The 15,101-nt window shown below is 40.2% G+C and overlaps 1 protein-coding gene across 2 annotated transcripts in view; it reads left to right on the plus strand.

Annotated features, from left to right (window-relative positions):
* Positions 1-15,101, plus strand: part of phactr3a (phosphatase and actin regulator 3a) — a 31,273-nt gene that overhangs the window by 6,327 nt on the left and 9,845 nt on the right. The window contains exons 2-4 of one of the 2 annotated variants that reach the window (XM_067591894.1): positions 12,049-12,213; positions 13,971-14,138; positions 14,876-15,091. In XM_067591894.1, the coding sequence (XP_067447995.1) occupies positions 12,049-12,213; positions 13,971-14,138; positions 14,876-15,091 (549 nt within the window). The remainder of the gene's footprint in view (positions 1-12,048; positions 12,214-13,970; positions 14,139-14,875; positions 15,092-15,101) is intronic. The other variant, XM_067591896.1, reaches the window with a different exon arrangement.

A 15,101-nucleotide genomic window follows, 5' to 3' on the forward strand; every position in this document is an offset into this window, starting at 1 on the left:
CACCTGCATGTTTTTGGCGTGTGTATCCATGTGTGCACTGATCTGCAGGAGAACAGGCAGGTTTGTGAATACTCATGCAATAGAAAAAAAAAACAAAATCGCAAAATGTGCCAGAACAAGGCAATCAGGCAGTTGAACAGACAGCCCTCAGAGTACAGAGAATGAAGACCCAAATAGTGCTGAACACCTGTCAGAGACCCCGGCGAAAAGGCAGTATGTAATGGAGCTATTTAGCCTTTAAAAGATGAGGTTAAATTGAGTTCAGGAAGTTGCATACACTATGCTGTGAGGGGTAAAGAGCTAAGAGAGGAAACTCCTCTGGGCGCTGAGTCTGTGGAACAGTGGAGACACATTTTGGAGGAAAGGAGAAGAAAAGGAGATGGAGAGAAAAGGACAGGGGGCTGAATTAGGGAGGCAGAGAGGAGATGGATAAGAGTGAAACAGTGTGAGGAGAGAAAGAAATGAGGAGGCGGCGGCTTTTGTTGAAAGAAAGCCAAGAAGTTGTCCTAATTGCTAACTGGCCACAGTGAGATGATGGATGGTCTATAGGAGACCATTAACAAAGAGGCAGTGGCTGTGTGGGTCTGATTTGGAAAGCCTCTGCGGCAGCTCCAGTACCTGGACAGTTTTCTGTGGAGCCTGTGTAGACCTTAAAGTGATCTAATACCTAAAAATACTCAATTCCTCTTTTTACCTTCATCTGTTAGATTTTTTTGATTTCTGTCTGCCAACAAACATATGACAAATCAACTTGCAGAGGCCTGAAACCAGCTTGAGATGGATCATTCATCGTGATTTAGTTGAATTTATTAAGTTCAGTTATTGTGAGCTGTGAGCAGGTACTGGAAACTCTTTTTTAATGATGCGTTTAGTGAATCTCTGCCAAGCAAGATATATGTAAGAGTCGTTTTCTGAACAGTATTACATATTTTGCACTGAAATTAATGTAAAAGAATGAGAATAAAACAATGCCAGTTCTTATTTCCCAGAAATTGTTTTGTCTGACCAACACAGTCCAGAGAGTTTCAATTCATGTGTCAAATCAAGAGAAAATCAGTACATTTTCATATTTGATTAGCAAGAACCAGTGAAGAGTGTTTTAAAATTTTGCTTAATAAATAACTTAAATTTCTTCTTTCTTTCTCTTGCTATTCTTTGGAAGATGGTCAGCATTTACCAAGAATACCATATTCCTCCTTTCACATTATCCATTAAAGAATTCTTCAGTCATCTCACTCCATCTTTCCTTCCCTTTGAAATTGGTTTGTAAGGCTGTACGACACAATACCAAAAGTCATTTCATAATCAAAAGTCCTACTGTATCCATCTTCTTATTTCCACCTTCTCCAATCAGTCAGTTTATAATATTCACAGAAGCACTGCTGGTGTCTCTCTCTCTTTCTCTCTCACACATAGAGACACACATAAATCAGTGTATTGTATCTTCAAACCTGCATAGCCACAGTGTCCCTCTCTCTTAACAAACCTGCCAGATTCAATCCGAGATAGATGAAGAAAGCAGAGGGAAAACCTGGGCCGTGTCGCTGATAAACACTCCTATTGGTGATGGAGAAACATAGGAGACAGGCGGTAAAGAGGTATAGATTAAGGATGGAGTGAGAAAGAAGGAGGATGAAGCAGAGGCAGGTAAAACTCATGTATGTATCTAAGGTGTGATGAGGCAGACAGACGTTAAACCACCGCAGAGATGAGGGAAAATGGTATGAGGCCTTCTATAGAGTGGCTTTGTTGGCTTGATAGGCACTTACACTACAGTATTATTGAACAGCTCTGCCAAAGCCTCTCAGGAGATGGTAAATTAAATACATAGCCAGATCAGATAACTGTACTAGAAGGAATACAGTCATAAAAAGGAAATTAATTGAATCATTTCATTGTGTTGTTGGACTCAGTGTGAGGAAGAAAGAGTGTCTAGTGTTCAAAATATCTCTGTTCGTCACTTATTCACTATTCCCTACATAATAAACACTCAATAGTTACTCTATTCTATATCTATATATATATGTATGTATATATATATATTTTAGTGCTTTTTTTTCATAAGGAGTAGTTGGTACATAGCATTGACCAAAGCCACGTGTATGTTAGTTTTCAACACCTGTCCATAATAAGCTGTTACACAAATAGACACAGCTGCACAAAGAAACTCAAAACAACACAGAATGCAAAAATACACTGAACACACTGTAAAAAAAAATAAAACAATGAACAGCACCCGATCACAACTACACATCGAAAAGCTCTTTAAAGACAGTTTGAACTTGAATCTAAAATTATGCCATTTGTGATTTCATTCACTTGTAAAGAGCCAGGCTGCGACTAATGATTATATTCATTATTGATTAATCTACCAATTATTTCCTCAATTAATTGATTAATCGTTTTGTCTTTAAAATGTCAGAAAATTGTGAAAAATGTCTGTTAAAATTTCAAACAGACCGAGGTAATGTATTCAAATTGTTAGTTTCAATCAGCCAACAGTCCACAATCCAAAGATATTCAGTTTACTATCATATATGACAAAGAAAAGTTTGGGGGATCAGTATAATACAGTATATGAAACTCCTTACTTATTAACTATTTTAATAATCAGTTAATTGTCTCCGTTATTTATCATGCAAAATGCCAACATTCTCTGGTTCCAGCTTCTCCAATGTGAGGGAATGAAATATCTGTGAGTTTTGGACTGTGGGCTGACTGAAACGAGTAATTTGGAGACGTCACTTTGCGCTCTGGGAACTTGTGATGGAATTTTTTGTTTCTTACTATTTTGTTTTACACTCATGGACTAAACATTGGAGAAAATAATCAGCACTCTAAATGATAATAGTTAATAGAAAAATAGTTCCCTACATGGTGAATACCAATGGATATTGAGCAGTAGCGATTACAGACACAACCTTCTATTTTTGTTCCAATGAGAGTTTTTGAGGGCTCTACATAGTGGTTCATTTTTACATGAAGAAACAACCAAAATAAAACGGTGGAAAGGAAATGTAGTGCACCAAGGTGCAAATGTGGGGTGATTTTGGCTTCAGTCAGAATTATAGCAGAGTGAGTTTCAGCACCATGGACAGCACCAGCCTTTGCATTGCAGCAGGCTGCTGAACCGAGCAGAGCCGTGTTCTGTGTGCTGATAAGTCTCACCCAGATCACAGATGCCTCGACTCAGCCGGGCTCTTGATCTGCTGGGAAAGAGGCCGGGCAAAGCTCTTTTTTTGTGTACCAATGACACATTAATGAAGGAAGCACAATGTGCCGATCCAGGCACAAATCCCATTTAATTTAATCATCCCATACATCCATGTAAGCCAAAAGCTCCAATCCAATCCCATTAAAACTGCTATTAGAACTGTGGCCAAGCCTTTAGTACAGAATTTGTGGTCATTATTGATGAGTTAGTGGCCTCTAGCAATTTCTTCATCAACACTGCTTCATCGTATGGCCCAAACCTGTTTGACTACCAGACAATGTCTTTTTCATCACAGCAGCATCTCTCTGGCACAGGGGGACTGCAGGGAACTTTGTGTGGTCATACAAGGGAATGTGTTTCGTAACTGGGCAAACTCTTTTGTGGACAGTTTTTTTGTCAGTCCCAGACAGCTTTCACAACAGATTTTGCTGTAGGACTGACTCATTTTGGCTTCAATTTATGCGCTTGTGTCCAATCAGGGTCGCAAATCCAGCTGCCTTGCAAGGTAAGACGGTGACAGACGGTGATAGACAGATGGTTCATCCAGTCACCTACCTACCTAGTATTTTTTTAAAGTGCACGCCCTTTTCCAAACAGTTTCCATGGACGACTTCTCAGATGGTTCTGTGTAACAAACCATCTGCTGTGTCAGGTTAATGTCCTCAGTATGTCTTGCATGATATGCATGACATGGCTATTGACATGGTTATTACACGCCATAATGACAAATACGACCATGCATGTAATGTCTTTTCCTGTTAAAGTATATCCATATATCCATGACAAATGAAGTTATTGGACAGTTAGCCCACAGACTCGTGTATGTATGTATTTGGTGTCACAAAATGAGCTGATGGCCACTGTTCATCCTGGCTGAGTTTGATCTATTTGATATCCAGCACATGGAAGAAATGCAGCTTTTTGGACAGTAACATGGTGAAAAATGTCATGCTATTTTTAACTCAGTTGTGTGTAGCAGCTCCCCTTTCTAGTTGAAGCAACTGCTTGGGCTCTTACATCAAAATGTTTTAATAGGCCCAAACCATCCCACGCTTGCTGCACACTTGAGGGAATCCAAATATGAGTGGCATCTTGGTTGTGGGAACTTGTTTGGAGATTACAGTGCTAACAGTTGGGATTTGTACTGTTTCTCTGTGCACCTCCCATTGTCTCTCCTGCTTGGAGACCACAATGTGCTCTCCTCCCTGCAGAGTGGGGGGGACCCAGTGGAACTGAGCTATCGGCTTCTGTATTAAGTGTAGACTCAAAAACATGTACTCAAACACTCATGTGCTCGCACACTTTGTGGGTTGCAGGGAGTATTTACACATGCTCTATCGCTCCCTCTCCCTCTCCTCTCATGCACACACTTAGCATGCTTAATATAAATTTTTCAGGCATTGACCTAAATCAGTGGAAATAACAGGAATAAATTACACACCATTGCTCACCCACCTGACTCCACTACTGGAAACTATAACTAGCCTCGCTGACTGAAAACACCCACGCCCCATTGTAAACCCCCAGATAACTCACCTGTACGTAAAACTGGTGCCAGCAGATTCCAGCCGAAGCCATGATGGCTCACATTTACATGTATTGCCATCTCAAGGAATTAAAAAAGACTGAGTAAGTAGGAGTTCAGGATATTGCTCAAGGCTGTGTTTAAAACTGTTTATGGACACATAGGCTTTTGCAGGATTGAAGCTGTGACCTTTTGTTGCAGGGATGTATTTCTAAACAAGGCCACCAGCCACTTTTTAGTCAGCAGAGTCTAAAAGTGTAATTTTATAATTAACCATCTCTGTGCAGAGGTAAAGCTTTTGCAAGCAGCACTTTTGAAAGATATAAAAGGAGCTGAATGAGTCAATATGAATCTTGCAGTTTGTTAGACTAATGTGATGCACTGAAGGGTGAACCAAGACTTCCATTACCTGATTGAAGTAAGCTTTTTGGTGGAATAGGATGAGATTTCTTATAATGGGAACGTAGCCCAAAACTTATCTGTGGACTGGAAGTCTTCTTGGACACATTCAGGGTCTTCTTCTTCTTCTTCTTTTGGTGATTAATGGGAGAGAATGGAGTGACATTTTTCTGAGGTTCGCCCTATTGTGTGGGTGACAGGAAAAGCACTTTTAGCAGGAACATTTTCGGCCCACTGGGTGGATGTGATACCTGCAGTGAGGCTTTCACAGTTGGTCAAAGATAGCCTGTCTTTTTTAGGGTGAAATGCAGAGGCGTGTCTGTGTATGTGTGTAAATGTGTCATATGTGAATGTGCTTGTGTGTGTGTGTAAGAATCACCATCTATGTTTTATATAGTACTGTAAACAGTAGTAACCTTTTTCAAAAGTAATGCTCAATTATTGTCCAGGCCGCAATAATCTAAAAACATTTGAAGAGTGTAAATCTTCACCAGTGTTGGGCAAATCTCTTGATAGTTTGAAGATATTGAGTTCTAAAGTTTCAGCATCGTTTGAGTAAAATGGAGATGGCTTTTTTTTTGTTATAGCTATTTGAACATATCAACAAGTTGTATCAAAAATAAAAGAAAGCCAATATGACTTGAGAGGAATATGCATGTCAGGACTAATGTAAAAAAAAAAATCAAATCAGTGCCATTTTAGTTGTCTTTTTTTCTTTTATATTACACTAAATTGCTTGTGTGATTATTTACACACTCAAATTAGATTTCAACTTTTGTGTGCCACTAAAGTTGTGGGATTTGCTAGATGCAGATTTAGAAAATAATGGTCACAAAACAAACCAAACCAAAGATGAGATATTCTTAGTATGAGTCAAGCTCCAAAAACTCTTTCAAATTTCACACCGACGGTTTGTAACAAAGACTTTCCATTAAAGAATGATCATCTCCAAGCCAAACCCGTATTAGCCTGATGACATCACATGGGGCACTTTTTTCAGACTTGGTGAAGCTCCCTCTAGAACCAAACTTTTTTCACAGGCTGAGTAGTGCTGACTTTGAGTAAAGTGATGGTGATGTGTAAAATCAGATGAATGCCCCTTTTAATATTAAAGACTTAATATGCGCTCGCTAATGACCGACTAATTCAGTTTTGACAAAACAGTCATAAAGAACCTTCTTGCGATCACCACCAAAATCCAATCAGTTTGTTCTTGCCACAACCCAATCTGTCCACAAAAGTTTATAAAAATCCAAACTGACGAGTGAAAACAGAGCAGTCTGTCATACGAAGCTGAGAATGAACTAGATTCTTGTTGATGCTGCAGCAAGGCTTACACGTGAAGCCACCCACTAGTCCTCATTCTTAACACCAACATATGGTAGCAAACAAGGGCCTCAGGCATTTCCTATTGGCTGCTGGCCTCACTGACATCATTTCACTCTCTTGATGCCAGTCGCCCACACGCTGGAGTTTCACACTTGGGCTGTAATCACTTTGATGATCTAGAGGCTTGACCTTTGCAGACTCATGTAGCCTTACACCTGTTTTCCCAGAAATCAGTTTTCTTCCCAAACAAGTTACAGTATACATCATTCATGTTAGGATGAGTCATCTCAGCACATATCTAAGGAACACAGATGGCTTAGGTTTGTTAAGGACAGAACTGATTTATTAAGTTTAATAGCAGCTCAGTAGGGTACAAAATGTTTTTTTTTTTTCCTTTAAAGTAATAATTTAATTCAGGATATATTGTTAGATGAGAATGTTGTGCTCTAGAGTGGGCCTTCATTTGAGAAAAGAGCTTTTTTCCACTCCCAATGAACTATATTGTTATATGAGAAATGGAAATGGACAAACATGAAAAATGAGAAAAACAAGGACATGACCTCAGTGTGTCAGTGCCAGTTATGGTGAATTGTTATAAATTAATTTCATAATGAGAATGTCCTGAAGAGAAGAATAAATAGTAATTTTATTATTTATGTATTGTTGAAGCAGTTTGATGGAATGAATATTGGTAATTGGATATGCAAATCTGTGAATAGGGTAAAATTTCAAATGACAAAATAAATCTCATAAGAAGAAAGAAAGTGTTATAAAGCAAGGCTTTCAAATATGATAAATGTCCATGTTGAGTGGACTTTGTTCTTTTTTAGAGCCTGAATAGAGTTATTTTGTGAACACGTTCATTAATCTCTCAGCCTTTCCTTTAATAAATCCCTCTATAGCTTGCCACTGACATTCCTGATCTCAGCCTTTCTTTCTCATTTGTACTCTTCATTTTACGTGGCTTCGGCCCTTCTGCTCTTCGCTCTCTTGCTGCTAGTCGTTAGCTGCGTGCCCTGACTGTGGCCGGGCCCCTGAGGCAGCGGGGCTACAGACAGATGGCAGCACAGTTGTAAAGCCAGGGGGGTAAAGCGAAGAGGTTAGCTGGCGTGGCAACGGGTAAGGAGGTGGTCCATTCAAGGGCACATTGTCAGTTGCCTGGGTTGAAGGAACAAGGTGGCTGGAGCGAGGAACCAAGGCTCTGTGGGGCCTGCAGAGAAGGGTTGGCAGCCTTATATTATAGCTGCGATGATTATTATTAGACCCGGGTTTGGTTTGGAGGTTCTTGCAGCAGGTACAATATAGTAACTAACGCTGTGCCTGAAATTACATCCTCATTCCCTCGTTCACTACACTCTGTATAGTATACACCTAGTAGTTTACTCTGTAGAGAGCAGTAAATTCAGATTTCGGACACCTATTAATCATTGTCATTTTGTGTCATAATTGATTAGTGTAGTGTCCAACAACTGTAATTTCCCAACCATAAAATGTGATGCATTTCATTGCGGGATTGTTTTCATGTTAGACACTACACCCTATAATGCCCTCAAGTTATATTACCAAAAAAAACATGTAAATGTTGTGCACTATATAGAAGACAGGTAGTGATTTCGGACACAGCCTAACTGCTGTGCTTTGAGCTAAAGCTAACTCTAGCACAGCAACATGCTAATGTTTAGCAGGTACAATGTTTGAATGTTTAGCAGGTATAATGTTTACCATGTTCACTATCTTAGTTTCGCAAATTAGCATGCTAACATTAATTAGCACTAAATACACTGTACAGTTGAGGCTGATGCGAACGTCGAATGTCGTTATTTGGTCATAACCCAAAGTTGTTGTTTTTTTTCTTTTGATTTGATGATGGCATCAGGAGATGACCAAAGCCATTAAGATTCATCACCCGGGAAACATGAATGTCTGTTAAAAAAATTCAGGGCAATCCCTTTAATGGTTGTTGAGATATTTTAATCTGACCCAAACTAGTTGACCGACTGACCGACAGACATCCTCGGAGCCAATCCACTAGCAGGGCAAAAGAAATAAAACTATGATTAACTTGAAGGACAAATAGTATTTTCTTACTCACTTGACAGTCCTCTAAGGCCTTTTCAGCATTGATATTCCAGCGATCTGAATGCTGATTGTGTTTGAGAGGTTTAAACATCTGCTCGTAAAAATAAGATGTTACATGATAAATACTTGTTTCATGTATTTGTAATGCAGTCAAATGGTGCCAACTAGGTTAATAGTGGAGTGCTGTCTTATTCAGATTTATGTTTTAATACTACAGAGAGCTTTAAAAACACAAACCCACTCATTTGATCGGTCTAGCAGGTGATTCAGCAAAGCAAGGCTTTGCCTCATACAACCTCTCTGCATTTGATATTATCCCTCTGCTCAGTGTGATTTGCTAAATCTGAAAAAGGTCACAAACAGATTCAGAGTTGTATTCATTGCTGACTCACATTCTTTGCCTTTGTGGATGTCAGTGTCACCACAGAGCAACAGAGACTCCAAAAAATGTGGGTGTTTGGCGCTTCATTGTTGACAAAGCTCTTTTTCAAGAGTTACCTTTGATTTTTAGACTTCCTATATTTTAATAGAAGAACATATTCCAGTTGCTTAGCTCACCTTAGGCACTTGTGAGGCAGGGTGTGCTCAATGTGTACATGTGGGGAGAGATCTAATGCTCTTGAATGTGCTGACAAGCTGGTTAAGTGGGGTGTGGTCCCTGGTGGCACACAAACGCGCTCTGTTTTAGTTTTCTTGCCAAGTCACATTATCATATTGCCTACTGTATTCCAATCTTAAATCATTTTTGAGTTCACACTGCACTAATGCAGTATAGAGTGTAGCATTTGGAGCTTATATTTGCTTGTATTCTTGAGGTTGTTTGTGAATAATATTATGTTTTCTGTTGAGAATTTTATCTTGTATCCCGTGTAAAGCCGTGATGCCACGGCCTGATTGGAATTAGAGAGTGCACAGGCTTGTGTGTTAAAGGGGGACTACTGGCATACAGCAAGCGGACTATTGGTCCACTGCATCAGCATGACACATGGATTCAATAAATCCTATTTGCACTAGCATATTAATTAGAATTGCATATCATCGCCACATGGTGCATGTAGTCCATTCATGTTTATCTGACACACATTTCGATGCTTCCTCATCCAGCGGATAAAAGAAATCTCCCTGTGCGTGCATGTGTTTTCACCTAATTCCTGTGCTCTACCCAGACTACTGTCATTTTCTGTGAACAACCACCCTTCTATGAAAAATGAAGAGTTACTTGATATGCATTATAAATAGCTGCTCCGTGATTGGGCGAGCCTAGATTCTCCTGCAAGCTCTTCCGTATAGCAACAGCCCCCTCCCATCTCTCCTTTTTCGGCTCTTCTCCCTGGAATCCCCTTTCTGTCCCCCCCACAACCCTACCCCCCAATCTCCTTCCCTCTTTCAAAATGCAGACAGATCTCATTCTCCATGTGGCTTCACCCCCTACCCACAATGCACTGGGTGCTGCCACTGGCTTTAGATGTGGCAGTATCTGTGAAGGGGGCTCCTCTCTTCTCCTATCTTCTCTCCTCCCCTCCTCTAAGCGACAGACTGACTCGCTCCTCCCGCTGGCTCCCACTGCTGCGGCAGCATCTGGATGTGGTCGCCATGGCAACAGCAGCGGGCCTGACCCCACCTCCTCTCTCCTTCCCTCCTCTCCACACACACTCTCTCCCTCTCTCACACAGACATAACGCCTCTACCCCTCCTGCTCCCCCTCTCCTTCTCTTAAGCTTTTTTTTTTTTCTCTGAGCGACTGGGTGCGTTTCCTTCAAGCTTGACCTGGATTCTGCATACGGCGCCTAGTCTGCTACGCTGCATGTGTGACAGTAGTGATGATGACACAGTGAGACGGGCGCGCATGGTCAACTGACCTGTTTCCACGAACTTTTAGGGACAAATACCAAACTGGAAATTAACTCCTTACATCTCATCTATTCTCCTTTATTTATTTCTCACCTTCCCTTTCCTCTCCTCCCCCCAATCACTACCACCACCCTCTTTCTACTCCCACCCATGTGCTTCAGGGAAGAAGCAAGGGGCTGCAAAAAAAAAAAAAAAAAAAAAAAGCGTGAAAAGGAGTCAGCTGTACCATCCCTCCTCCATCACTGTACTCCACATCACACCCTAAGCCACTCTGCAACCCCCCCCTCCCCCTTTCAAACACCAACCCCCCATCACAAATCCTTGCCTCCTCAGCTGAATATTTGAACAAAGATATCAGCCTCCTTAAGGCAGATATGATCCGGTTTTGTCACATTGACGTATGTAGCTCTTAAATACATCACATTCACTGTACATTTCCTCTTCCTTGGCTCGCTGTGTGACTAGATGCGGGTGCACCGGCAGCAATGTGCGCACATGGACCTGTAGACCCACACTTTGCTTGATATGAGTCACAGACATCAGCCATTGAAATCCAAGTTTTCTTTGAAGAGAGAAAAGGGCTCTCTGTGCATGGTGCAGGAATGACAGCACAGTAATTTATAGATAAATTAAAATCATGGACTGCACACTTCATAGACTGTTGCATACTTTTCCTTTTGTTTTCATGTCTTTTATCTAAAATAGAATTTATTAGAAAATCAAATCTCACTTTGTTGTTGTTGTTTTGGGCTTTTATTTTCATTGGATAATTTTTATTGTTTCTGCTTATCATTTGCTAAACCAGTTCAAATATTTTCTGATGTTTATGTATGGTTTGTATAACCTTATGCATATATGATTCCACTACTGTCAGACATGAGCGCTGGAATCATCAGAGCTTTTGGGGATGAAATAATAAAACCACACTGTATGCTGCCTGTGTTTTGTTCCTGTTTTGTGACATTATGGAACATATTGCAGCGATATTTGTGCCACCTGAAAACACTGATCAATTAGGAGATATATATCCTGTGAGAACCAGGACAGCGATTATATGCATGTGGCAGAGGAGTAGTACATTAGAGAGAAGGCTGACACAATAAATATCAGCCCTGCTTTACCGGGCAGCCTAGTCTGATGCTGTTTCTGGGAAACCAGTGTGAGGCTGGCACACCTGTTGGTCTCCGGGGAAATGCATCTTTTGTAGTCTTATGAGGCTCTCTGTATCTGTGTGCTCTTGTGTTCCCTCCAAATTTGGACCGTGAAAGATATTTATTTTGATACATGACGTATGGCTGGAGGGGAGGGGATTCGCAGGAAAATTACAGCCGTGAGGGAGTGTGCCTTGATCAAATTAGTCTTTCTAATTCAATCTGTTCACAGCACTTGGAGTCCATCATGGTTTATTCAGTAAGGTGAGGATACTAATTGTGCTCTGGTTTCTCTCTCTCTCTCTCTCTCCTTTGTCCTACTTCTGCACATATGTGGTGATTTTCTTTCATCTCTGTATCCTCACCTGTACACTGCAACACACTCCTTCTCCTCTTTTATGTCCCCACCCCCGCCCACTCTTTCCGTACCTCATTTCATCCTCCCGTAACAACTCTCAACCCTTCTCTGGGCTTCTTCTCCATCTCCACTGTCACTGTAGTAGAAGTGTTGGACCAGCAGAGGGTGCTGAGGACAGGTTGCCTGGTATCGGGGGTCCACACTCCACCCATTCGCCGCAACAGCAAGCTGGCCACCCTGGGGCGCCTCTTCAAGCCCTGGAAGTGGAGGAAAAAGAAAAATGAGAAGCTCAAGCAGAGTTCCACAGGTATAAAGCTGGGTGGGTGGGTGGAGGGTGAATTGATGTTGTAGGGAGACAAAATGATGCAGGCACTCTCACATGCTCCTCATCTCCTCTAATGAATTAGGTTAGGAAGAAATAACGAGAGGGTGTGGGCGAAAAGATGTGACAAGTCATGCTCTAACCGTTTGATGAAGTCAGTCCTCATCAATTTATAATGACACCAGATAAGACTTGAATACATTCTTTGTTGAAATCACTGAGGTGTACAGCATGATATTGTGTACAAAGGAACAATCACTGCTTGTTGGTTTAATGCTGACACATACTTTGTTGGGTGTTGCTGAAATGAGTGTTATTTGATTCTTACAAGGACTGGGCTCTATGGTTGACATCAGCATCACAACATCAATAAAAAATATTGTGCCAATGTCAAAATGTACCACAATATGGCAAATGCAAACAAAATCACATATTAAAAAAACTAATTATGGTTGAATGCAATGAACTTTGTTCTAGTGTTATATGTGACATCAGCCCCAATTTATACCTCTCATATATTACCATTACATTTGAGTCACAGACCTATGAATCTAATTTTCAGAAAGATAAATACATGGCGATCTTTGAAAAACTGTTCTGAAGGTATTTCCAAAATCATCAAAGCTTCTTCTAACCATCTGGATGAATAAATATTCTGTCTGTTGCACGATAAAAAAGATTTTTAGCCAAGTTGCAACTCTGTTTCCTGATCCAAACAAAGATGGTAGCAGGAAATTAGATAATTATGTCCTTGCTGTTTTTGTACAACACAAGAAAAAAAAAAGATTATTATCCACTTATTAATTTGGACAACTGAAGACAATATGATCATATTGTCACAATACAATTTCACTGCAAGTTGTTCAACAGTAACAGTGGGATCATCACAGTCACCTTGTGTCTGCTTTTAAAAGCAGTCATAGCAGGTTTATCTACAGTATGTCTTGTCATATCATTTGCTGAACACAAAGCTAAATGTGATCCTCTTGCTGAAAGGGAGGGTGTTATTGAATCAAGGTGATTTAAGGAGTGAATGTCATTGAGCTAAAACACAGTTTGTCACATCAGAGGTCTGCTGCAGTCCATCTCTCCAGTAGCTGCTCTAACTCTAACACACTCTACTCACTTATACACCTGATCCCTTGAAGGGTTGCATGCTGATTGGTTGAGCTGTAGACATAGATCTAATTTAACTGTACTCATTTTTTCATGAGCTTATTCTGCCATGACATGATATATATTCACTTAAAAAGATTTGCCAATGCCAAGCATGTCTTTTCATTTTCATTAAAATCACACATTTATTCCTAGAAAACTGTATATATTTGTAACTTATAACTGTATATATAGGTTAAATGCATATAACTGTATATATTTTTTAGTTCAATATAATAGTATAGTCATAAATTAACCCTCCAGCCAATAAACAGAATAAAACAAGCCTTTCACTACTTAATTAATGTCATCGTATTGCTTTAAACTGTTTAATCATTCCTATCTGATTTACTGTAACAGGAAATACTTAAAATCAAGGAAGCCAGATTCTCTCAAAATGCTGTTTCATGGTGACTGTATTGAATCATCTGTCTGAAAAGAGAGAAATTGAAGAGATTAAGCAACAGAAAACATAATAGCGTCAAAACTAGAAATTTCTTTTTATAACGGGAGATAATTCACATGTAATTTTGTGTATCCACAATATATAAATCATGACAGTTACACATACTTCTCTCCATTCACAGATGTAGCATTATCCAGCAGTCTTCTGTGCCACGACCCACACTCCCCCACCCAGGGCTGCTGCTCAGATGGTACACTCCTGCTTGGAGGATTCGGGGGACCTTTAAGCCCAAACCTCACCGTCAGCAGCGTAGAATACCTTGGTCCTGAGGAGGAGCACCCCCCTCCAGGTAGGATAATCCTTCACTCTAGAGTCAGCCAATCAATGGTCGTTATGGACCTGCAAAAGTAACAGTTAAGGGAACAATTGATTTGTTATGTGGCAGAGTATTTTTTTGCCTCAGCCTAGCTCTATAGAAGATCAATGTGAGAGTGTATAAGATTGCAATGATCAATTTGATAAAATGCTTGACATCTTATATCAAAGATTTACAAAAATAAAATGTTGGTGTTATGAAATAATGTCATTAGTGCCAGATGTACAATATGTATCATAAGTAAAGGTTTGAATTACATTTGCTCATTTTGCATTTAATTATACACTATTCATGAAGCTATTGCTTTGGCAGATGAAGAGGTGTTTGCTTTTGATTCAATGTCACTATGCATGTGCCATTAGAGGGCAGCAAAGACAATTGAATGACGATCTTTGCCTTTGCTCTTATCTGCCATAGGTGAGGTATAAATACATACAACGAGCATATTTAATAGAAATCTGGACAACTGTTGCAAATAATAATAATAATAATGATAATGATAATAATAATAAGTTAAGTCAGTTATAACCTAACTGTAAATGATGCGTAACAACCCTGAACATCCTTGTATGTGGCAGATGGTGGAAATGTGTTTCCACCAGCTGCTAACCTTTAGCATCCTAATGGTGACATTATATTTCTATTCCTTGTGACAATACTTACCTCATTTACATTTCAAAATGTTTTCCTCTTTTGTTAATGTCCTCCAGTAGCTGCCCCTCTCCAGGATTGTGAACGGGTGGAAGAGCACATACCACTAACAGATGAGGAGGGAGATGAGGAGGTGCACCCTGCGGGTGATTTACCTGAGGGGCTGCAGGATGTAGGAGAGCAGATGGAAGAAAGACCAGAGGAGGAGATTCCTCCAGGAACTTCCCCACCACAAGTACCTCCGAAACTTTTGCCCCAGCTGAGTCCTGGAGATGGTGAGTGCTT

Source organism: Thunnus thynnus, chromosome 6 (assembly GCF_963924715.1).
Source record: "Thunnus thynnus chromosome 6, fThuThy2.1, whole genome shotgun sequence".
Lineage (NCBI taxonomy): Eukaryota > Metazoa > Chordata > Actinopteri > Scombriformes > Scombridae > Thunnus > Thunnus thynnus.